Source organism: Pyrenophora tritici-repentis, chromosome 1 (assembly GCF_003171515.1).
Source record: "Pyrenophora tritici-repentis strain M4 chromosome 1, whole genome shotgun sequence".
NCBI classification, from domain to species: Eukaryota; Fungi; Ascomycota; class Dothideomycetes; order Pleosporales; family Pleosporaceae; genus Pyrenophora; species Pyrenophora tritici-repentis.
In genome coordinates, this window is record NC_089390.1 from 1424105 (window position 1) to 1450386 (window position 26282).

General features: G+C 53.2%; 11 protein-coding genes across 11 annotated transcripts; 3 read left to right on the forward strand and 8 right to left on the reverse strand.

Annotated features, from left to right (window-relative positions):
- Window positions 1-480: 480 nt before the first annotated feature.
- On the forward strand, window positions 481-2787 carry PtrM4_005560 (GalA, Alpha-galactosidase; the record flags this gene model as incomplete). Its single annotated transcript, XM_066102771.1, has 2 exons — window positions 481-544; window positions 596-2787. 2 exons carry the CDS (start codon window positions 481-483, stop codon window positions 2785-2787), a joined length of 2256 nt encoding a protein of 751 aa, XP_065964973.1.
- Window positions 2788-3051: 264 nt separating this feature from the next.
- On the reverse strand, window positions 3052-4711 carry PtrM4_005570 (Herpes-BLLF1 domain containing protein; the record flags this gene model as incomplete). Its single annotated transcript, XM_066102772.1, has 4 exons — window positions 3052-3054; window positions 3120-4448; window positions 4505-4639; window positions 4697-4711. The coding sequence occupies 4 exons, from the start codon at window positions 4709-4711 to the stop codon at window positions 3052-3054; spliced, it is 1482 nt and encodes a 493-aa protein (XP_065964974.1).
- Window positions 4712-6124: 1413 nt separating this feature from the next.
- PtrM4_005580 (transcriptional activator Mut3p) lies at window positions 6125-8727 on the reverse strand (the record flags this gene model as incomplete). The annotated part of the gene is made up of 4 exons (XM_001930570.2): window positions 6125-7021; window positions 7074-7455; window positions 7504-8115; window positions 8168-8727. The coding sequence occupies 4 exons, from the start codon at window positions 8725-8727 to the stop codon at window positions 6125-6127; spliced, it is 2451 nt and encodes an 816-aa protein (XP_001930605.2).
- A 256-nt stretch (window positions 8728-8983) lies between these two features.
- PtrM4_005590 (Zn-clus multi-domain protein) lies at window positions 8984-9299 on the reverse strand (the record flags this gene model as incomplete). Its single annotated transcript, XM_066102773.1, has 2 exons — window positions 8984-8991; window positions 9050-9299. 2 exons carry the CDS (start codon window positions 9297-9299, stop codon window positions 8984-8986), a joined length of 258 nt encoding a protein of 85 aa, XP_065964975.1.
- A 4082-nt stretch (window positions 9300-13381) lies between these two features.
- PtrM4_005600 (60S ribosomal protein uL13) lies at window positions 13382-14436 on the forward strand (the record flags this gene model as incomplete). The annotated part of the gene is made up of 5 exons (XM_001930571.2): window positions 13382-13405; window positions 13531-13663; window positions 13849-13902; window positions 13986-14244; window positions 14298-14436. The coding sequence occupies 5 exons, from the start codon at window positions 13382-13384 to the stop codon at window positions 14434-14436; spliced, it is 609 nt and encodes a 202-aa protein (XP_001930606.1).
- An 822-nt stretch (window positions 14437-15258) lies between these two features.
- Window positions 15259-17093, forward strand: PtrM4_005610 (CaiC, Acyl-CoA synthetase (AMP-forming)-AMP-acid ligase II; the record flags this gene model as incomplete). Its single annotated transcript, XM_001930572.2, has 2 exons — window positions 15259-16708; window positions 16777-17093. 2 exons carry the CDS (start codon window positions 15259-15261, stop codon window positions 17091-17093), a joined length of 1767 nt encoding a protein of 588 aa, XP_001930607.2.
- A 392-nt stretch (window positions 17094-17485) lies between these two features.
- PtrM4_005620 (RhaT, Permease drug-metabolite transporter (DMT) superfamily) lies at window positions 17486-18800 on the reverse strand (the record flags this gene model as incomplete). The annotated part of the gene is made up of 3 exons (XM_066102774.1): window positions 17486-18163; window positions 18344-18518; window positions 18598-18800. 3 exons carry the CDS (start codon window positions 18798-18800, stop codon window positions 17486-17488), a joined length of 1056 nt encoding a protein of 351 aa, XP_065964976.1.
- Window positions 18801-19541: 741 nt separating this feature from the next.
- PtrM4_005630 (uncharacterized protein) lies at window positions 19542-20213 on the reverse strand (the record flags this gene model as incomplete). Its single annotated transcript, XM_001930574.1, has 1 exon — window positions 19542-20213. The coding sequence occupies one exon, from the start codon at window positions 20211-20213 to the stop codon at window positions 19542-19544; it is 672 nt and encodes a 223-aa protein (XP_001930609.1).
- A 1285-nt stretch (window positions 20214-21498) lies between these two features.
- On the reverse strand, window positions 21499-22639 carry PtrM4_005640 (Poly(rC)-binding protein 4; the record flags this gene model as incomplete). Its single annotated transcript, XM_001930575.2, has 2 exons — window positions 21499-22199; window positions 22246-22639. 2 exons carry the CDS (start codon window positions 22637-22639, stop codon window positions 21499-21501), a joined length of 1095 nt encoding a protein of 364 aa, XP_001930610.1.
- Window positions 22640-23573: 934 nt separating this feature from the next.
- PtrM4_005650 (Tdh, Threonine dehydrogenase and related Zn-dependent dehydrogenase) lies at window positions 23574-24769 on the reverse strand (the record flags this gene model as incomplete). Its single annotated transcript, XM_066102775.1, has 4 exons — window positions 23574-23676; window positions 23724-24554; window positions 24604-24620; window positions 24668-24769. The coding sequence occupies 4 exons, from the start codon at window positions 24767-24769 to the stop codon at window positions 23574-23576; spliced, it is 1053 nt and encodes a 350-aa protein (XP_065964977.1).
- Window positions 24770-25490: 721 nt separating this feature from the next.
- PtrM4_005660 (Yippee zinc-binding protein) lies at window positions 25491-25982 on the reverse strand (the record flags this gene model as incomplete). Its single annotated transcript, XM_001930577.2, has 2 exons — window positions 25491-25724; window positions 25779-25982. The coding sequence occupies 2 exons, from the start codon at window positions 25980-25982 to the stop codon at window positions 25491-25493; spliced, it is 438 nt and encodes a 145-aa protein (XP_001930612.2).
- Between the last annotated feature and the right edge of the window lie 300 nt (window positions 25983-26282).

Here is a 26282-nt window from a genome sequence, read left to right on the forward strand (position 1 = left end):
GATGCACAGCATGGGAAAGGATCTCGTACCGCCTTCCTAATCCCCCGAGCCGCACCAGAGCCCATGTGTGAGCGATCCTTTATTGGTCACATGTAAGCATAACGGCAGTGCATCTGTGGTACTTGCATCGATCCATAGCTGGTGTTACGGTGTGAACCGGGTAAAAAGCCGCTAGAATCTGCTTTGGTCACCAAAGTGTACCTCACTAAACTCTTCTGCGTATTCTACCCGCCAAGTTCCGTGCCGTGCTCCAATCACACCATTCTCCGCAAGTTTCCCGCTAACCCACAACCGTAGAAGACGTATCCGTTGACAATTCGTTGAACCCCAAAGTTTCCCCACTTCCCCTCTCGATGTAATGTCCGAGTTGCTGGAGTCGGGCATCGTAAGCTCGGTACGCAGGTACCATTGTAGGGATATATATTACGATGTCGTTGAAATCTTACACGATGCGTTGCTTCTACCAAATTCACCTTTGCAATGGTCGGCATGAAGGGTGTTTACACGTTGAGCCTGTTGGCCGGCGTCGCTGTTGGGCAAAATGGCAAGTGTAGATATTCGGCGCATTGGAGACTGACTAGCTAACCAGAGGCAGCAATCAAGGCAGCTGGAACAAATTTCACGTTGACCGCCGATGGCATGTCTTACCTCTTCCACGTGGATACGAAGACTGGAGATCTCATCTCCGATCACTTTGGAGGCCCGACTACCGACTTCACACCACCCGCCAAAATCAATCCTTCCGGCTGGGTCGATAAATTAGGCAACACCCGTCGCGAGTTCCCTGACATTGGCCGTGGCGACTTCCGCTTACCTGCAATTCACATTGAGCACGCGGATGGTGATACCGTGACCGCCTTCCGTTACCAATCCCACGAGATTGTCGATGGAAAGCCTGGTTTACCTAAGCTTCCTGCTACGTATGGAAAAGTTGGAGATGTCACGACTGTCATTGTGCACATGTACGACAACGTATCCGATGTCTCGGCTGCCTTGTCATACTCCATCTTCCCGCGTTACAACGCTATTGCACGTAGCTTCAGCATCAGCAACAATGGAAGTAGCGATATCGTCATCGAAAGAGCGTCGAGCTTCAGTACCGATTTCCCCAACCTCGAGTTGGAAATGATCGAGCCGTACGGTGATTGGTCGCACGAGTTCCAGACTGTAAAGCGCAAGATCGACTATGGCGAGACCTCTTTCCGCAGTACGGCAGGTTACGCTTCGCATCTACACAACCCTTTCTTCACACTTGTTTCGCCCACTACGACTGAATCGACTGGTGAGGCATGGGGCTTCAGTTTGGTGTGGACTGGTAGCTTTGCCGCGACCGCCCAGCGTTTCGCTAACGGCTATGTGCGCGTGCTTATGGGCCTCAACTCCCTACATGCCAGCATCCGTGTGGCGCCAGGAGCAACTTTCCAGTCGCCCGAAGCGGTGGGCGTCTACTCCTCTAATGGTGTTGGTGGCATGTCTCGTTCATTCCACGATCTCTACCGAAACCATCTCTCCCGCTCAAAGTTCACATCCCAGACGCGACCCATCCTACTCAACTCGTGGGAAGGCCTAGGATTCAACATCAATGAAACATCGCTGGTCAAGTTAGCCGGTGAGGCGGAGGAGATTGGCATCGAGCTGTTTGTCATGGACGATGGATGGTTCGGTGTCGAATACCCGCGTAACAATGACTCCATGGGTCTCGGAGACTGGACGCCCAACCCAGCAAAATTCCCCTCTGGACTGCGCCCATACGTCGAACAAGTCAACAAGTTCAACATACTGAACTCCACAACACCTTTACAATTCGGTATCTGGGTAGAACCCGAGATGGTCAACCCGAATTCGACCTTGTACAAGGAGCATCCCGACTGGGTCTTGCATGCCGGAAAACATGAGCGAACTCTTACACGAAACCAACTCGTCTTGAACGTGGGACTGACCGAAGTACAAGACTTCATCATCGACAGTGTCTCGCGCGTGCTCGACTCGGCCAACATCCAGTACGTAAAGTGGGACAACAACCGTGGTATGCACGAGCTTGCTCGTCCATCAGACGACTACACCTACATCCTGGGTCTCTACCGCGTCATCGACACCCTCACCACAAAGTACCCTGACGTTCTCTTCGAAGGCTGCGCTTCAGGTGGTGGTCGCTTTGATCCAGGACTGCTACACTACTGGAGCCAACATTGGACAAGTGACAACACCGACGCCAGCAACCGTCTCACCATTCAAATGGGCACCTCGCTTGTCTACCCACCATCAGCAATGGGCTGCCATGTCTCCGCCGTCCCCAACCAACTCACCAAACGCAACATCAGCATCGAGTACCGCGGCCACGTAGCAATGATGTGCGGCTCCTTCGGTCTCGAGCTGAACCCCTCCGAGCTCTCCGCCGAAGAAACCGCACTTATCCCATCCATTATGGCAGAAGCCAAAGCCGTAAACCCCATCGTCATCTCCGGCCACTTCTACCGCCTCGCGCACCCTGATGTATCGAATTGGCCCGGTGTCCAGTTCGTCAGCGCTGATGGCGCGCAGGCGGTCGTGTTTGCGTTCCAGCAGTCGTACATGGTGAAGCCGGCGGCACCGCCGCTGAAGTTGCAGGGCTTGGATCCCAAGGCGAGGTACAGTAATGATTTGGATAATGCGACGTATAGTGGGGCTACGTATATGAATGGTGGGCTTAATATCCCCTGGCCTCAGGGCGATTATCAGAGTAAGCTTATTTGGCTGAACAAGGTTACTGCGAATGGATCGCAAGCGAGGGAGGCACCTATCTGCTGATGGGACGGAAGTTGGTGTGTTTAGAATTAACTCTAATAATCTAAACGGTGAAGCAATAGTTTCCTTTGATGCATGTGAAGTAACATTTGGGTGCATGGTTGTTCACATTTCAGCGAATAGAAGTTACCAACTACCCTACCTTCTGACCTCCTCATACTACCACCGCCCACCTACATCCTCGGCGGCAACACAGTAGGCACTGGCGCCCTACTCGTCGTCCTAGGTAACTCGGGCACTGCAGGCGTCGGTACACAAGCACACGCACTACTAACCCTAGCCACGACCTCCTCCCCCGCACAAGCCTGTCTCGCAAAATCCGGCACCACCCCCACATCCTCGACCAACCTCTGGGTAAACTCGCCGCAAAACTGCTGCGAAGCCTCCAACCTACCCTCCACATTGGCCGTCCTCATCGCACTCAGACAAGTATCCGCTTCGCAGACACTCGGCTTCTTACACTCCTTGCTCGTCATCTTGACAACAAAGGACCCGCGCTCAATGGTATGCACGAAGATGAACCCGGATTTGAACTCTGCATAGCTGGACCATGAGCCTGTGAAGGCTACAGTGCCTCCGCCTTCATTCTCGTCGTCTTCGGGATAGATGTCGAAGAAGCCTGCTTCGCAGAGCCCTGCGCCACTGGGGTCCTGGGTGATGGATGCGATATCCAGGACGCTGAGACCGTTGCCGTAGTTGGATTGGTACAGATGCTCTCCAACGATGTACTGGTTGTGATCGATTGCTCTGCGGGTTCCCTCGTAGTTGCCGCTGTAGAATGGGTTTTCCAGGTCGCGGATGTCGAAGATGTGTGTGGTGGGTAGGCCTTGCGTCATGGGGCCTACGCGGGCATCGCGCTCGTCAAATTCGTCATCGAGGAAAATGTATTCTTGCCATGTTTCGTTGTTGACGACGCCTTGGTGGACGTATTCGGCGCCAGGGTAAGTGGTGCGTGAGATTATGGTTGTTGTGTTGCCCGCTTTGTTTGTTACGTCGTAGATGGTCAGCGTGTCTTCGTTGTAGCCGTAGCAAATGTCGCGGCCATAGTATCTCTTGTCGGGTCCGCGGTACACGAGACATTGGGCGTCGTGCACGTAGCCGTCTGCGGAGGCGCAGCCAGGGGATGTGGGGTTAGCGGGATCGCTCATGTCGATGAAGATGAGACCTCCACGGCAGGGCAGGTCTCCGCGCACACGGATTGTCTCGTTACCGCCAACAGAGCCGACGGCTACGGCGTAGTTGAGCTCGGGGTTGACGACGATGTTGTGTGTTCGGCCTACGGGTAGGTCGTTCCACTCAGTACCCAAGCCCCAGTGTCCTGTAAGATCATCTTGAGTGAAGTTCCTCGGCTCACTCCCATCTAGATCGAGAAGCTTCTTCATGTCAAAGATCTGGACGCCGTGCTTGATAGCCTCGCTTCCAATCACCGCGTAGTCTCTCATAACGCGGATCTCGCGCCACCGCGAACCGATGGCGTCGTATGGAGGCAGACGTCCAAGATAGATGAGCTTGCCTTCGCTGCTGATTTCCGCAAAAGCAGTGCCGTCGAACTGGCCAATAGCGACAAACTCCCTTCCATCTGAAGATGTCCAGCCCCAGGACGAAGAGCCCTGGCCCTGGGAGCTACCAAGGAGCGAATGGGGAAGGAAGTGGTACAAATCGATCTACAATCATTTAGCAATTTTTTATACTGCCTATCAGTAACAGATGGGAAACGAACATTGTGGCATTTGAACGTGTTGTTAAAGTCTCCTGGGATCGCTGCCGCAAACCCGTTCTCACAAAGTGTATACCCCAGTTCCGGATACCTCGAGCTATTCATTGCCCCCGCGGCGATTTCGGCATCCCACTGTGCCTAGAACCCGATTAGTATTCATCTCCAGCAGTTTAGTTTAAGAAAGTGATTTCTCACCATCTTCATCCCCATGATTCTCGCATGTACAGTCCCATCCGCATACTCCTCCGACGTCCCCAACGCAGCCGCATTGCTCAACCCCAAGAGCCCAGACCCCAGGGCCAAAATCTCATACAAACGAACCATGACTAGCCCCACAAATTACTCACTAAAACTAACGGGTAACAGGCACACCAAATAAGTATGTTTAAAGCCCGGTGCTTCTCCAGACTACAGGATATCCACCTCTCACTATATACCCCCCACCCAAAACCCACACCTTCGTATCTTTCTTCTCCGCCCCCCAAAATCTGCCCGATCATCCGTCCATCGTGCCTTGGTCACACGATGGTGCAATGCTACTACAGCTCTTGAGCCCCCATGGCACACATGTAGTCGGCAGGCAGACGAGGTCGTACAATCCGAGTTAAGAAGGTCAATAGATACGCACGGTTAGTACCAAGATGGGTTTTGCTTGGTATGCTACTATTACGTTGGAGTACCTAGGTACCCACACTGTTGAGAATGGCGAATGGTGGCCTACATGCTTGGCCAGTGACGACAGGTGGGTAGGTTGGACTTGGCGAGGTTCGGCGCCGAAGCTCGTGGGCTGGGCGTTGGGCTTGGGAGGTGGGATGGGTAGATGGGTTACCCCGTTCGTCCGCTGGGAGGAGTGAGAAGAGTCTTTTTTTGGCGTTGCTGCCTTGTGCTAGACTTCGGACATTGCCGGGCGGGCTATTTGAGCGTTGAGGTAATCTTAGGTGCTTCCCTCGCTTCATGTCTTCATGTTCATCATATCTGTAATTGGATAGACAAATGTACTATGCCAATTTACTAAATAGTCTAAGACATTTGCTCATAACTTCATCAGTTGAACAAGTGTAATTTTTCTCTTTGCTTCCCAACTTCTTTATATCATTCCCGCGCAAATACAGTCAACAAACACGCCATCGCAACATCAATCACTCATCCGAGAATTCGTCTGCGAAAGCAATCTTGTAATGAATGACTCGGACTTTCAGAGAAATTAAACAAAGCAACACTAAAATGCATTGGACAGGTCGCGATCGAAGTGAACTAGAGAGTTACAACTTCGAGCAGTGAGGCTCTGTCCTCACCCTGCGCAAACCGTTGGAAAAACGCTTAACTCATTCGGTGCCAGCCGGTTGACAATGGGGTATAATGCTTTTGGTAGACTCGCAAACGCCGTTGAAAACATATGTACCAAGGAAGAAAAGCAATCAGCCGTTATCGTGAGGTGGCGTCGGTCATGGCTATTCGTAACAAGCCATGCTGGTATTGTCGACGTTCGATTGTATGTGCATGGTCGAAATGCACTGATAGTAGCCTGAGGCGTCGAGCAAGTCCCGATCCTCTCGATCAATCATCGCATACTACGTCGAAGCTGCGAGATATCGCGCGATCGTATCTAAGTAGATACGTGGTTTAGCGCCAACCTTGTTGGCTAAAATGATGGTTACTGAGCGGTGGCCTACCATTGTTCATGTTCAAAGTGGGATCCATGAAAGATTGTGCCCAATCCTCATGGGTCATCAGCTCATCGAACTGCATATTGTTTGGACCCGGCATCTGCATGCCTGGCTGAGGTGGATAGCCCCTGTATTGCTGCGCGCCTTGCATCAAGTACATCGGCATTGGGCCGAAGAGTTGGGCCTCGTTGTCATTCATGTGACGACCCGGTCCATTGGGCATGCTGGTCGGAGCGAACATGGCAGGGTGGCCTTTCGGATCCATGCTGCTTGACAACTGCGGGGGGTGGCTTCCAGCTGCCGGTGTACCAGTAGCGCGGTCGAAAGTCTGAGGATGCTTGTTTTCAAATGCAGTCATGGGCTGATTTGGATAGGCAAGTGGGTCTGCAGAGGGGAACATCATGGTTGAAATATCCGCAATTGGAACGTTTAGACCGGATGGATCCGCAAAGGAACTATTCAGGACTGAGGGGCCAAAAGTGGAGGGTTGTTGAGAATCATGAATGGGAGTCAACCCAAAACTTGGGAGACTATCATTTGAGGATGTAGGTGTGAGATCCGGCACACCGTCGAACAAATTGGGATTGGAAATGGAGTGTGAGGGATAAGAAGAGCCCAAACCAAGGCTGCTAAATTGGTTATGAGATGAAGAAAATGGCTGGGCCTGGCCAGCGGTTTTGACGTTGGGAATAGAATCCGGATAGGTACTCGCACGGCGAGGCACTGCGGCTTCGTTTCCGAGTAATGTGGGGCATGTGCCAAGGGACTGTGGTGAACTTCCCTGTCGGCGCTTCCTCGATGCGATGATCTCTCCGCCGTGCCTGATCGACTCCGGCAGACGCTCAAACATACCCTACAAAACCTGATTAGCATATTTGCTCGTGCCTGGCCAATGACATACGTACTTTCAGCGCGGTGCTGCATCTATCAGCTGCCAGGCTTCTTTTGGCAAAGTAAGCCAAGACTTCTTTTCCTTCAACAGCATCTCGAAGTAACTCGAAGCTGGTGGGACTGGTCGGATTCTCCAATACAAAATACAGGATTGATACAATGGCGAAAAAGGTCGTGTACATGGAGAACCAATACGCGCCGGCCAGTAGTCCGCGCTTACGCATCTCCGTAGAAATGTGGATGATGTTTCGCGAGACATTGACACAAGCGGACGCGCATGCAAAAGCTCTCTGGTCGATTGTACTAGCATTGCACGATTGCGAAACATAGTGCAGGAATGGTCGATAGAGCAAAAGCTGCGCATGACCGAATGCCATACGGAGAAGCTGTTGGACCCTGATATAAGTTAATAAGCGTTGTCATTAACAGATGCAAACGGCTTACCTCTTAATAATTGGCGGGGCCTCCCCACCGGGCTTGAGTGCAATAGGCAACTCATCTAGCCAACGCGCCAGGTCCTGTTCGATCTCTCGGATCTTCGAGTAACCCACAGTGTATGTGACTGAGCCCTTGGCGCTGGATTGTGTTCCTTTGATAGGATACACGTACTTGCAGGTCTTGTTCAGTACTTGCACAAGACGCGTATGGGCATTGAAGGCCGCCATGACGGAAATGCTGCCCTCTGGCATTGGAAGAATCTCGGTCTCGGTAATATATTCGTCGTCGACCTCCACTGGCGATTCTTGGTCAATGTCCTCGTCTTCGAGAAACCGGGGCAATCCAAGCATGGCTCCAACATAAGTATCCATTCTTCGGATGACCCAGAAGATGCGCTTGCGTGTTTCAGACTCGATGGGGTTGAATTTCACGTTGAAAGAACGGTGCAATCCCATGCGTAGTGCCGAACGCAAAGCAACTCCTATGTACGCATAGCAAGTGCTGAGCTTGGCTGAGGACTGCAGGAACTGGATCATGAATATAATAGCTTGGAGCGAGGTTAGATCTCTGCAATCGGTAATGTCCAAGAGTTGCCTGGAGGCCTTGAAATACTTGAGACTGAGGCTTGTCAGTCAAATTCGAGTGTGTGTGCTACAGATTCATGACTTACCCCTCGTCGGTGAGCGAGTCATAAGTTGGCGTATCAATCCCGTTGTCGTTTTCGGAATAGAGTTTGCCCAGAGCTAGTACTGCATACAGCAAAGGAAGGAAACTAGCATCGGTACTGGTGTAGTTCTCGGCTGGAACGTCGTAGATGCGGGCCATCTGCTTGTGGAAAGTGGGGAGGTGGACAACGCGGAGCATTGCACTGTATTGGATGATTGCACTGTCACAGAGAATACGTGCTTCTTCATGGGTGGGTAGAACCACACTGGCTGAGCCGGCGTTGGATCCAGCAATTGATAAATTACTCGGAGAAGGCGCGTCATTGGACATGGTCCGGTGCCTGAGAGACGGGGAATCGTCTGATGGAATTTGGAACATATCATCAAACTGACGTAGTCCTCGCATGAAGCTCAAGCCTGAAGAGTGACCTTGATAATCCCAGTTGCCTTCTTCGTCGAGATCCAGCTGGCCGGTTGCTTTTACCATGGCCTCCAAGTGCGAGTCGGACATGTCATCAGTCTGCGGAGGTACATGATGCTGAGGTACACGTGAATCTACGGGCATTGCGAGTGGGCGCGGAACGGACTGCGATAGATGGGGTAGCATGCCATTCTGCAGGTGGGTGTCGATGGCGGGATCGTTCAAATCCACGGTCGGCAACACCACGTGAAGTAGGGCTTTTGCACGCTTCAATTGGCTCTCCAGAGCCTCGATGTACTGAGGAGTCGCATTTCGTCGCCTGTTGGACGGCTGGTCATATGTGCTGAAAAAAAGGTCAGTTATGCAAGTGGCAAGGTGCTAGTGCAAGCGAATTGGGCATTTACCATTCTGTGCGACACGATTAGCATGCATGCAAACAAAGTTTGGGTTCGGGTGGGAAGCTCACCATAACTGTAGACTGTACAGTGCGTACATGGCTGCTTGCCGTCGCATTTGATCTTCTTCCGGCGGCACTCGTCGCAGGCCCTCGTCACTCGTCGTCTCTTTTGGGGCTGTGGCTTCGGTGCCTGATCGTCATTGGGGTCTGAGTTCTCCTCGCCATACTCAGACGTGTCCTCGGGCTGTACTTGGTGGGGGCCCGAGCGGGCAGAATCTGCTGCGAGGCTCTCTGTTGTCGTGAGGGCTGGGGAAGTCATGGGTGTCGGATAGAGAGCATGTCCTGTGGCTGGGGGGATTGCGGCGCCTAAGAGTAAACTGGTGGATGCTCATGACAGGGTTGTGAGGCGGCGGAGAGGCTTGTGGGTCAGCCTTTAGCTTCGGGTTAGCGCCCTCACTCGCATGGGTACTGGGCACTGGCACCGTCCCGCCCTTGGACGCCGGCATCGAATCGTTGGTGCTCCGCCGAGTCGTCCGCTTTTCACCTTCACCCGCAGGCCAAGCTCGAGACTGGTCAGCGCATCTCGGCGAGCTGAGTCTGTATGCAATTCCCTAGCATGCCTCCTGTCCATGTCGGCTATTCAGGCAACCAGCTGGGGCATGGTGAAGATTGCCTTGTTTCCCATACAATGGCAGACCGCCCTCGTTCCCCCCCCTGCTCCCACCTGAGCATCTCACGACCAGCTTGGCTATTGGCAACCCTCCCAAAGCGTTTAGCACAAGGCAGCGGGAGCTGCACCACTATCCTTGCCAAGTCATCAAGCACAGCCATGCTACGATCGGTACCCTGTGGCGCCGTACAGCTGCTATCGTGCTCAGGTTCATATGATGAGACACAGATGAGGGGTCTACTGGCACGGGGGGCCGCCACCGACGCCACCCAAGAAACAGTCTGTCGTGACGGCTTGTAACATCAGGCCAAAGCTGCATCCAAGCGAAGCGGAGCCCCGAACTGGCTTTGCATTGTTGCAGCTTGCTCGTTCGCCATGCTTCCTCGTGTGCTCTAAAGCCTCTGCTTGCAGCAAAGATCATCAATGGGCAATTCGCTTACAACCGAACGATGCACTTGCTTCGGTCCTTGATTAGCAATTCTTGCCATGTACCCCAAGCCTACCACTTTCACCCTACATTCGGCGTGTCATCAAGGGCGAGCTTCCGAAACTTCTACCTCCACTTGCACCAGCCTTGCGCGACGTTTCGTAGCGCCGGATAAAGTCGCCAGGAAGGGTGACGGCGGTGGCTGAAATGCGGCTGTTGCCCTTGTCTTGATGTGGTTTACAGTCTCCCGGCCGCCCGAGCTCGCAATGCACCACGGCCCTCTGTCATGGCTTGGTGCTGGCTTTGGCAAGCGGAGGCCCTGTAGAGAACGTGGTAGAATTGGCTCGTTTACAGTGTAGAATACACAACCTAGTGCACTGGTAACGTCGAAATCTTGAACTGGGCAGCCTCTTCCTGTCTGTACTCATCACAATCAGACCACTCCTGAACATGACCGAATACGGTCGGAATACGCTGTGGGTCCAACTCCCGCCTCAGTTTCCCTATCCACACAGTCTACCAGCAAAGCGTATTGGATGCACGGAGCGAGTCTGCGAGAGCATCCTTCAGAGTATTTACACGAGCGCAAATCCGAGCAAAAACTCTGCTCAAGCAGTCCTGTCCCTGCAGCTACCATTGCACCGCGGCTTCGGCAAACCGCAATCGACGGCTCGCCGTTCGTCGATCGTTGTTTGGTACCCGTTGCCCTGTGAATCTCACAAACCTCGTCTCCGAAGTACCGTTGCTGCAGATATGTCATACTGAGGTTTCTTGGCAGAATCCACGCCTCCGTATGTGGACGCCAATACGCTGGTAATGGGAACTACCCTGGCTAGGTACGACTTTTAGTGTTGCTTGTCCCAAGCTAGACGTGCCGATAGCCGGCTGACTCAGCACTTTCGCTTACTATCACACCTGTCGTTCCGCCCCTTCCCAGCACAGATACATTTGTCGATTCGACACCAATTCCTCCTTTTCAGCCACAAAGCTGACTATTCTCTTAGCCACAGCACCAGCCACGCAAGCGAGCATCAGTCACAGATGCACTGCGTCCTGCCCAGGCGGGGCCACGCATTTGCCCATCCAGTGCAACAGGGTATGCGTCGACTCACACTTGGCTGGTCAAGACGTCATTTGCATAATGCCAAGGAACAGCTGTCTCCAGATTGGCCGTGACATCGCAATTTGCTGTGGCGCATGACATGGCTTCTTGTAGCCAAGTCTGCAGGCTAAACACGTGGTTGGCATCCAACGCTTGGTACATATTGCGCCCGACTGTACGTAAAAGACGGACAACATGTTTGCCAGGAGATATGGTGCATAGTCGTGCAATTAATCCAAGTTGACAGCTGTGACGTCGGGCGCAGATGTATGCGGTGACCTGATCGACGACCCCAACCCCATGCCTACTCCGAAATGCACGCTTTTTAGGTGCCATGATCGAGAAGCATCGAGTGAAACGATCAGCGCATCGGTAATTTAGTGGTAAACAATGTGCAATATCGGAAGAAAAACTCTGGCCAACACGTGTTTTTGACAGCAACAGGCGTTGTGCAAAGGAATAAGTGGTATAAACAAGCATCGGCCTTGCATGCATTAGGCTTTTGGTGGACCAAAGTTTGGATTAACTTAAGACACCAGCGTATCCTGGATCCCTCACTGAAACCGTGTCCTTGGGTTGCGCCACTGCAGAGATAATCCGGTGAGTGTCGAGGATCGTTATCTCCACTAGCACCTTGGTTGGTAGTGGTGGTGTTGCGATGTCTAAAAGTAATTATTGCGGTTGAATCAGCTCAACCTCTCCGCAAGAAAAGCGTCTCCGGGTCAACACTCTATTTCTTTTTTTTCTTTAGAGAATGCAGGGCCACTCAGGGTAGCAACTTCCTTGCGCTGCATCGTGTGTACTGGCGGCAGAGTTGGGAAGATGGTTATTTTGCTCTTGGCGAAAAGCAATGGGTCGTCTTCAGTTGTAACTTATCTGGTCCATGATGAGATTGGGGTTCAGTAGCGACGTTGTTGATGTTGAGAACCAAAAAGTTGAGAACCCATTGAAGTCGGCCCTTGAGGGTTGCAGTCGACACCTCATAGCTGTGGAGTACATAGCAGCTAGACTATGATAAATCTGATGGGGGTTGCAATGAGAAACGGCTTGTCAGCTCTAGTAATGACCGCGCAGCCAGAGCTGATACCAGGATCAGCTTGCAGGTGGAAGTCATAGGGTAAGCGCGAAAGTGAGTGACAATGTCGGCAAGTACGACGTACCCTGCCAACCCCACAGAAAAGAATGATTACACACTCGGTACAGAGAGCCGGAGGGTTGAATAGATTTGCCTTGAATGATTGAGAAGTAACGGCTTGTCTGCCTTGGTAAGTGGTACCTATGGCAATGGGAAATAGGACAGAGCAAGGCAGGGTCATGGTCGTTTCTAAGCATAAGTTGGTTGATGCTGGACATTGCAATGGTACAACAGAAAAACGACAAGATGCTGGTTCAGAACCACAGACCATCTCGTACCTTGATTAGATGAAACAAGGCGTGAGAAATGCCGTCTAGATGACCATGGCTGTATCACTGCACGAATTTCCGCCCTAGTGTCGGCGGCTCCGCACACGTCGGAAATGTGAATGTGGACTACAAGGGATGTTTGTATATGGCAGTAACTATGACATGCACGCGCTAGCCAAGGTGGTGTTAGTGAAGAGGTAGACTACGGCAGTGGACGTATTGTAGAATCCGAGGAGCCTGGGAGCTGCGGTAACGAGAACGAGGAAGAAGTGGGTGTGGGAGAGGCTGGGCAGCCAATGCAACCAACGAGATGCACCTGACTGTAAGAAGTCTTACAGCCCTAAAGAGTCAGAAGCACATATATAGCCTTACCACGCGTAGTTACACGTCTTTGCATAGTGTTGGGGAGTAATAAATCCAATGTGTATGCAAACGTGAGGGCTCCTTTTCCCTATGATGGGGTGCGGGTAAGGCTCCTTGGCGGGATCCCAGATGTTCAGGGTCTCAGTGCGGCGCTGCTGTTGAAGACGTCGTGCTCCATGTCCCTATCCATCATTCACAGAGCGATCAAATGAGACTGCAGAACGAGCGACACTCGGTGCAAGAGAGGCGAGCTGGATGTTTGGAAGATGCGCAGAAGACTGAAGTTCGTGTGGTGATGAGCAGCACGCTAAACGCACGGGCCATAGCACACACCACAAGTCGGCTAAGCGAATATTTCCAATGGTGGCATCGGATTCTCTCCAACGAGCTCTCCCTCACGACAACTAACCTCACAGCACACCGGAGTCGAGCAAAATGTCGACATTCGAACCCGTCATTGTACGTACGCACCGAATCAACGAAGCCCTATTTCGGCGTTGGCTGTCGCTTTTCGCCGCCATGGCAATCCGCGCTCGTCAACAACAGCAATGTCCCATGGAGCCTTTGGCTGACAGCGCACCTAGGTCATCGACGGCAAGGGCCACTTGCTCGGTCGCCTCGCCAGCACCGTCGCCAAGCAGCTCCTCAACGGCCAGAAGATCGTTGTCGTGCGATGTGAGGCCCTCAACATCTCCGGCGAATTCTTCCGCGCGAAGTGTACGTACATGCACCGAACCGAGCAGGAGACGCGAGGAGCAGGCCACAATGATTGCTTTGCAATGGGAGGCATACACGAAGAGGACGACGGTGTGGTCGACCATGTGCATTGTGGCTGCTCTTCTGCGAAGCGCTCTCGGGACACTCGAACCACCAAGACGACAACAACTGACAGGATGATACAGTGAAGTACTCGGCTTTCCTGCGCAAGCAGACCCGTTACAACCCCACCCGTGGTGGTACGTTTCCATTCACACACGATATGCGAGTCGCAGAGCTCGCATCGTCCCTGTTCGGCACATGAGCTAACTTAGCCGGCCAGGTCCCTTCCACTTCCGCGCCCCCTCCAAGATGTTCTGGCGAACTGTCCGTGGCATGATCCCTCACAAGACCGCCCGCGGTAAGGCCGCCATGGAGCGCTTGAAGACGTTCGAGGGTGTTCCCGCTCCCTACGACAAGAAGAAGCGCGTCGTCGTTCCCCAGGCCCTGAGGGTTCTGAGGCTCAAGCCAGGCCGCAAGTACTGCACTGTCGGTCGTCTTGGCCACGAGTTTGGCTGGAAGTACCAGGACGTCGTTGCCCGGTACGTCGATTCAACCGCCACTTGTAGCTTCACTTTTGCTAATTCATCTACAGTCTCGAAGAGCGCAGGAAGGTCAAGGGTGCCGCCTACTACGAACGCAAGAAGGCTATCCGACGGCAGATGGCCGAGGCCAAGAAGACGGCCACGGTGGACAGCAAGACCCAGGAAGAGCTTACCTCGCTCGGATACTAGATATCGGCAGTTGATGAACAGTGTCGGTTTCAGTGACGTGGTTCGGCGTGGATTGCATTGGGCTCATGGGATGTTTCTTTCCTCTACTATACTCCGACCTTTCGAAAGGGTGTCCAGGCTAAAAGAGCACATCAATACCAGGGTGCTTACGTGTTCATGGGTATCTTCGTGGTCGGTCTGCTGTGTCTTCAGGTACTCTTCCGGCTAGAAGCAATACGAAAGAAAAATGCTAGCTGATGTCAAGCATGGTGACGGCGTTGAGCGTTCAGTAATAGACTGGTGGTTACATTTTCAATCCAATGCGTGCATTGCACGAAGCGCCAGACCATGATGATTGCAATTGGACTGTTTATCACGTTCTCGCCCAACTTGCCGTCTGTGTGTGCGCGAACCACGACGGTCGGGCTAATGGATAGCTGGCTGGCAGAGGCGGAATTGACATGTGCCCTCGGCTCGGACGTCGTGCCGCAACGCGACCCTTCCCCAGATTTCCCCAATGCGTGACTTGAGCTTTATTGCCGGCTGTCGACAGGCCCTGCTTACACGGTCATGCCCTACACGTTGATTGTGACAATGACGGTGTAAGTGATTTCCTTTTTGAACACGGCCCAGGTTATGAGCGCCTCCGCTTTTTCCCACAGGCTTTGAGGCAGGTTTCCCAGTCTCGGACATGTCTCGCATTTTAAGCCGCAGCGGAGCTACTCCGCACGCTGGCGTCGATAGTCTGAGCTCAGCTTGGACAAATGTGTAGATCAAATAGATCGATCGCGTGTATATAAGGCCCTGTCCAAACTCTGTTCCGATTGAGCATCGTCGAATAACATGGAGGGCGCCAAAGACCGTCTCAAGCAGCTTGCATCCCACTTCACGTCCGCAAACCCCGTGCCCGGCCCTGCGCCCATCCACCCCGGCGATAGCCACGAATACCATCACCGACACAATTTCCACACCCTAAGCCCGACATGGTTCCTTTGGCGCGCGGCGCAGATAGAACCTGATGCGACGGCCATCTACCACAGAACCGCGAACAACCAGATCCTACGGCGCTCGTATGCCGAAGCCGCTGACCGCGCGCGAGGATTGGCATACTACTTGAGAAAGCATGGATACAAGCGTGTAGGCATATTGGCGACCAACACGCCGGCCTTCTTGGAAAGCATCTTTGCCATTGCCGCGGCTGGGGCTGTCAATGTAGCCATCAACTATCGGCTGAAGCACGATGACATTAGTTACATCTTTCAACACTCGGATGTCGACATGATTATTGCCGACGCAGAGTTCGTCGGTCTTTTGGACGATTATCGAAAAGAGCGACCGCATGTACCTATACTCGTGGATACGGATACAGATGCGACTGAAGGTGAGCTCTCGGGGCCATTCGACGACGCGGTGCTGGAGGGACTAAAGTACGATATCGAGCAAGGAGGAAATGGCTGGGCACATCTCGAGTCGCAAGCAAAAGACGAAGAGCATGTTATTGCGCTCGCCTATACCAGCGGAACGACCGCACGGCCAAAGGGCGTTGAGTATACCCACCGTGGTGTTTACCTCGCTGCAATGGGCAACGTCATTGAATCCGGCCTCAACTACCATACCGGGCGCGCCAAGTACCTATGGACTCTGCCAATGTTCCATGCCACAGGCTGGACATTTCCCTGGTCCGTGACTGCTGTCCGAGGAACCCATTACTGCCTTCGCAAGATAGATTACCCTGAGATCTGGCGCCTGCTTAAGGAAGAAGGCATCACCCATTTCAACGCCGCACCCACTGTCAACACGCTATTGTGTGCTGCCAAGGAAGCTGAGCGCCTGCCCCAACCAGTCAGAGTCACGGTAGCGGCAAGCCCTCCTTCAGCCTGGCTCTTTGAACAAATGTCGGACCTAAACTTGCATCCTGTGCACGTCTACGGTTTGACCGAAACATACGGCCCTATAACCAAAGGCTATCATATGCCCGAATGGGATAAACTTCCTATCAAGGAAAAGTACGACCGTATGGCGAGACAAGGACATGGATTCATCACTGGGAAAGCGACGCGCGTTATCAAGACCGAACAAGCCCCTGGCGTACTTATCGATGTAGAGAAGAACGGCCAGGAAATTGGCGAAATCATCTTCGAAGGCAACATCTGCGCAAAGGGGTATTACAAAGACGCCGAGGCAACGCGCAAGTTATGGGAAGGGGGTTGGTTGCACACTGGGGATCTAGCAGTCTGGCATCCCGACGGGGCTATCAAAATCCTTGACAGAGCAAAGGATATCATCATCTCTGGTACGTCATGTCCGCTCTTCTCAAACACAAGATGATAATACAAACTTGCTAACCAATGCCCCTTCTAGGCGGCGAAAACATATCCTCCGTCGCCCTCGAGGCAATGCTCAGCACGCACCCCTCCATCCTCGAAGTGGGCGTCTGCGCCGTCCCCGATTCGCACTGGGGCGAGCGACCCAAAGCTTTTGTCACGACGAAAGATGGCACGAATAGCGAGACGTTGGGCCAGGAGGTGATTCAGTGGGCAAAGGAAAATAGCGCTATTAGTCGGTTTATGGTGCCGAGGGAGGTTGTTGTTGTGAAGGAGTTGCCCAAGACGAGTACGGGGAAGATTCAGAAGAATGTACTTAGGGAGTGGGCGAGGAAGGGGGTTGTGGAGCAGTAATTGTGGGTGTTTGAGTAAAAATTGACTATTCTACCCCGCTTGTACTGTGACTCCTTCTGTCCTCGTCTCCTTCATGTACATGGTTGAACAGACCAGGTGACAGAAATGGATAGCTTGGAAAGAACCATAGAACCGTTTTAGGTGGTAGATGGTCTTGTACTCAATGTTATCGTCTCTCACGACTGCTCTGTCATAACATGAAATGAAAGTATAGACGGAAGATGTGGTAAGCAATTACCGGAAAGAGTGCGCATGATAAGATGATATATAGTCTGCTCTATCGATCTTTTCGAAAACTCAAACACAAAATTATTCCATCTCTATCCCTCTAGAATGCGTTGTATCTCTCCTCTTCTCACTTCCAAACACCTCCACACACCTCAACATGCACTCTACCTTTTCTTCTCCGCCTCGGCCGCCTTCTTGGCCGCCGCCTTCTTCGCCTTCTCCCTTCTCCCAACCGCAGCCTCGGCACCAATGCCACCAAACACCAGCCCCACACCAAGCCACTGCATGCCCGTAATCTCGTGTCCAAACCACCACACACTCCATACCATAGTCAGCATCTTCCTCGTCACGGTAACGGTAACAAGCAGCAGACTAGAAAAGTGGGCGAGCGTATGAAAGATGAAAACCTGACCAATAGCTCCACACGCCGAGAACATGAGAACATCCCAGCCCACGGTCGGATACTGTGTAATAAAGTTGAGGGCATCAGAGAGTTCCGAAGACGCAGTACCGAGATAAGCGCTCAGAGGCGTACTCGCCAACAGCGGCGTAACCAACAGATAGCCCACCGTCAACGCCGTCGACATGATATTCTGCGCACACATCATCTGAGGTCCAGTAAAGCCCTTGAAGGAGGTGAAAATATGATCCTGGACCGTATTCGTAAGGCCGTCAAACAGTAGATTCACTCCCAACAGCACCAGCCCAATACTCTGTGACGCATCCGCCTTCACACCTTTCTTCGCCGCCTTCTTCGCCGTCGACGGACTGTACAAAGTAAACACAGCCACGCCCAACGTCACGAAACCAATGACGGCGTACTTGTACAGCGGATACCGCTTCTGGAACAGAGAGATGTGCAGAAACATGACGGGTAGCAGTTTGCAACTCTTGGCTAGGATGAAGGTTACGTAGTCGATGTGTTTTAGACTGGCGTAGCCAAAGGGCGAGGCGAGCGACGAGGTGAGGGCGATGCCGAGGAGGGGCAGGAGGATGGCGCGCGAAGGGAAGATTGGAAGCACTTTCCGCGTGCCGGTGACGGGGTCTTTGCGGGCGGAGAGGAAGAGGTACATGAGGCCGGTTATGGCGGCGAAGGCGGATTGTACTGTGTTGAGGAAGATGGAGTAGGTGAAGCGTTGGTGTGTGGGGCCGTGGGTGGTGGTTGTTAGACGCTCTTGGATCCACGCCCAGGTCATGCTGTTGGGGGAGAGTTGTAGTTAGTTACGGGTATTCCTTCTTCTTTTCGGCGCGCTGTTGGGCTGATGTGTCGACTTACAAACTACCGTATATACCTGCTACACATATCACTAGTTGGAAGAGACCTGCTTCCTTCTGCTCTTGTGGGTTTCGCGCAAGTAGCTCCGCTTGCTCTTCCAACTTCTGCTCAATCGAGTGCATGGTGCCATCTTGTTGGTGATGCGCATTTCCATTTGTGGTGCCGTTGGTCTGATTGACGTTTCGTCGGACGGGTTCGGCCATTTTGTGTGCACTTGCGTGCTTGTAAAAGTCGTCTAATGCTTGATCAAGTACACGTCGCGTCTTTTTGACCCTCTACAAATGAATAATGCACACGAAGAAGCCGCGGACCAACCGTAACAGAGGCACAGTATAGACAGGAAGATGATGGAAGAAAAGCTAGGCAAGGAAAAGTGACAACTGTCTTATTAATCTCGAGGTTTTACATGGACTTTTTTGCGCAAAAGTCAACCGTGGCATCAAGTCGCGCCAGCCCCGGAGCTAAGACGGAGAACGCTAATTGACCTTGTGGGCACGAGCACGAGCCGTCCAGGTTCGAGGGCGACTTCAGGGATCGGAACTCGGAAACGGGAATCGGAATCTAGCGCCGCGCGCCGCGCGCCGCCCACCAAGGTCCCAGACTTTCGCTAATGGCGGGGGGGGGCGCGCTCGCTCCAATGCCAGCTCCCTTGCTGCTTGCTTCACTTTGCGGCAACGGTGCACAAGCTTGGAGGGGTTTCTCGCCTGCATCCGTGTGTACATTTGTTGCTTGTATTTGGAGTATGCTATATACTTGTACTCTACCCATTGTAGGTTCAAAGCTGATGCTACAAACGCCCTTGGCTCCGCCTGTCGTAAAATCGTGAACAATGCTCCCAAATAGAGAGAAAAAGAAACGCCGGGATCCTGCAAGCCGAGGCGGGCGAATGCAATGTCACACCGCCGCCCTCCCAGCCGCAGGCCATGCAAAACACAAACACCCCATCAAGCCTCACCCCTCACAATCTTCGCAACTGCGCTTTTGACCAATACCCACATGGGCCCCGCATTGACTTCCTTGCCGTTTAGATCCTCCATCCCGCACTTCCTCTTCCAAGCCTCCCTCCACCCCCTCTCCGTGTCCTTTTGCTTCAATCGCATCAGCTGACCAGACCTCTTGCCTTGCCTCCTATACCCCGCCATGAAGGCATCCCACTCTTTTCTCTCCTGCACAAAAATGACGACGCCGTTGCCTGCGTCGATTGGCTGGCTGCCTCCCGACAGGATCCGCGCCTCCCACGCGCTGCCGAGAGACTGGAACGTGAATGTCGACGTATCCAACACGTAGTACCTTTTGCGCTTGCCGAACTTTGATGCGGCGCTGGATGACGGTGTAATCCAGTGCGTGGCGCGTGAGTAGATGCCGTCTGCTAGTGCTTCGTGGAGGAGCTCCGACGCTACGTATTGACGACACTGGAGCAGCAGCTTGTTGCGTAGCAACGTGATGTTGATGTCTGGGTGTGCTGTAGGAACCTGTGGCGAGTGGGAGAGCAAGGCCTTGTTTTGCGTGCGTGTTGACCGCGCGGGGGGCTTGGATATCCGTCCAGACGCTCGTATGACTGTGATGGGGTTGGTGAATTGGTGGGGTGCTATCGTCTGCGTCTGAATAGGCGCCATGGTTGTCAAGTCTTGTGAAGCCGTGGATGCTATGTGGTCGTATCGTAGTCAAGGTGTACTAAGGCCGAAGATTTTTGGGAGCACACAAGTTTGGAGAGGACGGAAATGGAGAAAAGAGGGAATGTGCGGTCAAGAAACATCTTTAACCACCATGCGTCCCTTCCTAGAACAGCATAGCTCATGAAAAGACAGCTGCCATCCCAGCCTCGGAAATCAGTCGGGCGTCAAATCTGTCTTGCCTAGTGTACCAATCCTAGTCGTCCTGGGCGATCCTGGCAGGATTAGCGACCTGTCCGCTGGCTGCCGCCAAACCTCACCGCGGGCTTGTGCCGCGTGGGGTGCCCTCGTCTACACATCAACTTCCGCCGCCCGACTACAACATTATTACCATGCTTGATACCGTATTCGAGAATGCATGCCGTGTAGCTGAAGTGATGAAGACTCTGGAGTGGCCTGTGGAGATCACCTTGTGGGTCCGAGCGTAGCCCCATGACGTACATCAACTATTCGCCTAGTCAGAACGAAGGGTCCGACCACTCGCACAGCCTTGCCTGTACGTGCTCTCATTTCCCCCATTATGCACAAAATCTTCGCTTTCGTATCTCAAACCTACCGACGATTCAAATCATAACGAGCACAATATTCAGCACATTATTCAGCACATCGATAGTACATCTTGTTTCATTATATCGGCCTTGTTGGTGGGAGAGTGATGGTAGGGTCTATGGGAAGCTAGTTTCGGGTAGAGCATGAGGGAGTGATTAGGGAGGATACATCGAGCCGTGGTAGTAGGAGAGAGTATGAGATGATGAGAAGAATCACTGTTCTCTCCCACTTCTTCTTCGCCCAGAAAACCCCAAAAATGGATGCCAGAGCTGCTACCCATGAGCAGATATGCTATCCGGATATCAAAGGCCATAACGTCATGATATTCGTGAGCCGCTCAGCGTGCACTCAGATCTCGACTTCTCTCTCGACACTAGAAAGAAAAGCAAACAATGTTCCCAAACAGTCCGTGGTATCCATCAGTTAACAGCAAGTAAGAAATTCAGCAAATCCATGCTTTTGTTATCGCTTTCCGCGGGCTTCCAGCTCCAGACGCGTAAAGACATACAGGTTGAGGACGGAGAAAGCCAGTGATACATATCAGAGCCGGATGGACTCCGCATCGTTTCGCCAACTCCAGATAGGACGGTACAGTTGCCACAATGAAGGCGTGGTGGTAGTACCAACATCAGCCATCACCCGCGCCGATGCCGGAAGGCAGATCTGCCGGCTAAGCGGCCTATTCCTGTGCCTGGCTACGTCGCATCTTCTCAGCCTCGAGGTTCTCGTACAAGAGGTAGAGGGCCTTTTCATTAGCACTGGCGCTACCAGTAATGGTGAACATGCGCTCGCCCGTGTCATCATGCGGTGCTTTCGCAATGGAGATGCGAGCGTTGGAGGTCTTCCGGATCTCGCTGATCTTGGTACCACCGCGTCCTATGATACAACCGACCATGTCAGATGGGATGCTTATGTTCTGGGTCTGCATCTCTTCGCCGTCTTCGGTATGCGTCGGGGGCGGGGGCCTGCTGGCGGCATCGGAGCCGGATCGTCGAGAGAAAGCAGGCGGCGAATCGCTGAAATCAGCACCGTGACCGGTGCGGTTGTACGAGCGTCCGCCCATACTACCACTAGGCGCGCTACCCCCGTTGGAAAGCGGACCGGGGCCAGCGCCGGGTTGGACCCTGACGACGGGGTTGTAGAGGACAGTGCCATAGCCGCGCTCATGGTCGTCGATAAGGCACTTGCCAATCTCCCAGACAGCCTTCTCGATGCCAGCCGGAGATCCTTGGACTTCGACGATACGCTCAGTAGACTGGGGTAGCATTTCCTTTTGTGCAACCATTCGTACACCGGACGCATCTTGAATCTGCTTGATCTTGAGGCCCTGGCGACCAATGATGGTGCCCATCTGGTTGTGCGAGATGAGGAGGCGGATGGCTGCAGAGGTTAGCTTGTAATAATGTAGTGTAAGGCGGCTACGTACGATGGGTGCCGTCGGTGCGAATGACGCCGCCCATGCCCATGGCAGGTGCGCCCTCGAGTAACCCTTTAGCGGCCAAGCCGTATGCCTTTGAGATACCAGAGAGACTACCGGTGACGGAGAGGACGCGGTCATGAACGCCTTGAACGACCTTGCTGACACCGGCGCGCACGCCAGTCTCGTCGCGTAGGTCGGCGACGTTCTTGCCCGCCTTGCCAATGATGACTCCGGCCTCCTTGGATGAGACAATGGCTCGCAGGGTGAGCTGCGACTCAGCGTACTCTTCCTCGGTGCGCGGGGCTACTTCGCCCTCACCGTCCATGTTGAGGCGGTCAAGCTGGTCGGCGACGCGGCTGGCATCTTGGCCGGGGCCGGGCTGAGGCTCTTCAGTGGACATGTTGTAGGGATGGCCTAGAAAGTGCTGCACGTCGTTAGTGACGTAGTTATGCGACGCGCGCAATGTCGCAGTGCTTACAAGAGGAAGGGAGGAGGCGGAGACGGAGCGTGGGGGTAGGTGAGGTGGGGTGAGGGGTGTGAAGAACACGTGTTGAGCGTGTCCAGACTATGGGCGTCGACCGTTAGTGGTTTGTGCTGAGGGTTGTCTATCAAGTTTGGCTGCAGGTTTACTACTCACAGGCGATGACGGAAGTAGCGGAGGAGAGAGTCGGTGCGGGAGGTTACCGACAGGTAAGAGGAGAGCAAGGGTGGAGGAGCGGAGGGGAGAGAATTGGGGATGCGTGGGAGGGAGGAAGTGTGGTGGCAGAGAGCCAGATGCAAGAGGGTGCAGATAGTGGAGGTAAGGTGACGGAGAGGCCAGGCTCTGGGTCTGAGCAATATTTGGGCGGCCGGCTGTAGCTTCCTCTTAGCGAGGTAAGTGGACGAGCCTTGCCTGATTGACAAGGACTGCGGGTGCTGGCAGCAGCTACGGAAGATTTTGATGCAGTAGACGCTGTCCTCGTGCAGCAGGTAGCACTGTCGCCCTGGAAGCAATTGCTGTGCCTTGCCTGCAGCCTGGCGTTTGAATCCATCCACCTGTTTGCAAGTCCTCGCGCGCCCCATCCGCGACACACAATGAACCCCGCGTGCACGAGCCCCATCAACGGCAGTGTCTCCACGAAGATGCAGCTAAAGTTGCAGTATTGGCCCGCATTGCTTGAATTTTCTGCATGTTTGCGCCCTCGAAATGGCTGATTGGCCAGTGTGTACGGAATTTCAGCTACTCAATACCGCCCTTACCAACCACGTATGCGCTGGCTACATACTCATAGCGCCTTCCTCCAACGCCACTCTCAGCTTCCACACGGCCACGTCTCGTTTCTTGCCTAGGTCCCTTACTTATGCGCCTCAAAGATGACCTTCTGTACCTGCATCTTGTTGAATATGTCGTAGCCCTCTACTGCTTCACTCAGTGGCATGATCTTGTCGGCCATGAATCTGTCATGAATATCAGCATTCGTCCACTCGATTCTGAACAGACTTACCCAAGCTTGTCTTGATGCTTCTTCAAGCTCTTTAATGCCTCCTCAAAAACGCTCCTCACAGGACAGCGACCCATCTGTATCCTCAAGTTCTTGTTGTACGCATCATCGCCAGTCCAGGGAATTTCGCCATTGTGCACACCAACGGAGCTGATGACACCCCATGGCCGAATCAATTCATAGCCCATGCGTAGCGCGGGAGAGAGGCCCACGACTTCAATGACAATATCTGCACCGCGGCCGTCTGTGAGTTCCTTGACGCGTTTGCCTAGTCCCTCGCGATCAGACTGAAAGTTCCATGGTTCTGCTCCCAGTGACTTGGCGAGGTCAAGTCGCGAGGGCACAGAGTCTACTGCGAGCACGTGTTTGGGCTTGTAGTCCATGATGTTACAGAGTGCGCATAGAGCGACAGGACCGCATCCGATGAGTACAACAACACTGTCTTGTATCTCTTCCGGAGTCGAGTATTGGAAGCCGTTCTTCGCCGCAAAGAAGCCCGTGGGGAAGATATCGGCCATCAAGACGAGCACCTCGTCTTTGATTCCTGGGGGTGCTTTGACAGCCGTCGAGTCTGCGAGGGGAACTCGCACGTACTCCGCCTGGGCGCCATCAAGGCCGGTAGATCCAAATAGCTGGGATTTGACGCATCGTGATGAACAGCCGTGTTTGCAATAGAAGCATTCACCGCAGCTGGTTGTAAATGGAGTTACGACATAATCGCCGGCTTTGAAGTTTTTCACAGACGAGCCGACGTCGTGGACGTGTCCTGTAAACTCGTGTCCCATGACAAAGTCAGTACCAGATGGCTGGTGGCCGCGGAAGACGTGTAGTTCGCTGGGTAAGTTTTGTCAGATACAGTTTCTCGACAGTAATTGTCACGCACCTTCCACACAAAGCCGTCTGTAGAACATTAGTATATGATAATGCTGGTGTAGTGAGCAATCTACCTTGTCGACTTTGACGATAATATCTCCTGCATCTTTGATTGCTGGTATAGGCCTGTCTTCAACCACAACGCTCCCCGGTCCTTTGAACACCACTGCTTTCATGTTACTTTGGTATCGGAGTTGGCTTGAGATGGGCGACCAGTGGAGTTGATGTATGAAAATGAGGGGATGACAGCAGAAGACGACTTCAAATTTGACTACATGCCCAGAGAGGGGATGCTACATGCAGCCGAGTGGACCCGAGGTTCTGCATATAGCACGCGAGCTCTGACGACATGAGGCCGGTGCAAAAGTCCCCTCGGTCATCCCATCTTGAACTACCCCACCGAGGCATGTTGGCTGCGGGGTAGTCAACGGCACCAGCAGCGAAGGCATCTGAGGCCGAGCGATTTTTTGACCCGGGACTTAGATAACTGTCGAAACCTGCACTACAGGTCACTAAGTCAAGCGTGCTCACTGGGTGACGCCATGAGGCTCTACCCAAGTATATGGACGCACGCTGCGTTTCGCTAAAGGTGGATATTCCCGGGAAGCGCGACAAGAAATCTCCGCACATTTCCGGGCGGATACCGATATCGCTGTGGCGAGCTAAACTGGTGTAAGTAGAGCCTGGGCAGATACGTGAAACGCGGAATAGAAAGACTACGAAGACATCAAAGCCAACTTATCAAAGATGATATAATCCATTTGACCAACCTGACGCCAGTTTGGTAATATCGTAAGACATAAAACGCCTCCATTTAATCCAATCCATCCGTATCCAATCCGAGACTCCCTTCAGATGCCCATTAAAGTGACGCCGATGCTGCGTGGTGCAGTTCCCTCAGGTGACGGTGCAGAGAAGTTCCTCTTCCAAGATGAACTTGCCCTCTTTGTACTTCTCGCTGGCCTCGTATGCCTTGTCATACTTCCAGCCGACCGTCTCCTTGCACTGGCGACAGTGTATGTCACGTACTATGTGGCGACCAGTTGTCATGTTGCGCTCGTTTGGGTCTGACTCGGTGATATTGACGACGCTGTCGAACAGATAGGCTTTGCCGTGCTGACCGCGGAAGTTCTAGGGCATGTTAGCGCAGCGCGCGCGACTGGAAGGAGAGCAAAGCGCACTCACCCTGCTGAGGATGTCATCGTGGTTGGATAGGTGTGTCTTGCAGTTCTTGCAGCCATAGATGCGCGAAGAGTTTAGATAGATGTTGTACGTGAGACCCATGGTGATGTGCAGGTGATCAGAATCCTTGATCGAGTGTTGTTGGGGGTTGGGCTGAAGTTCACGATAGTCTGGAGTGGCCACTGGCTGCCGGTCGCCGCCTGTCATACGTGCTGCTGGCCGGGGTGGTGAAGCGATGGAGCTGGCACGGGATTTGGCTGTGAAGCGTTTGGAAGGCCCGAGTCCGTGGCACCCGCTGTAGCGCCAAAGCGCGAGTACTTACGATGGTAGATTGTGGAGTGCGAAGCTATGAACCAGAGCTGGACCTGGAGGTGACGCTGTGCCGGTATCTGATGGCACGTGCGTAGAAAGCGGGATGACGACAAGGAGAGGGGCTGGTGCGATGGGCTTGGATGCAACTACTTTGACTTTGACTTTGGCTTTGGCTTGAAATGCTGCAGATGCATA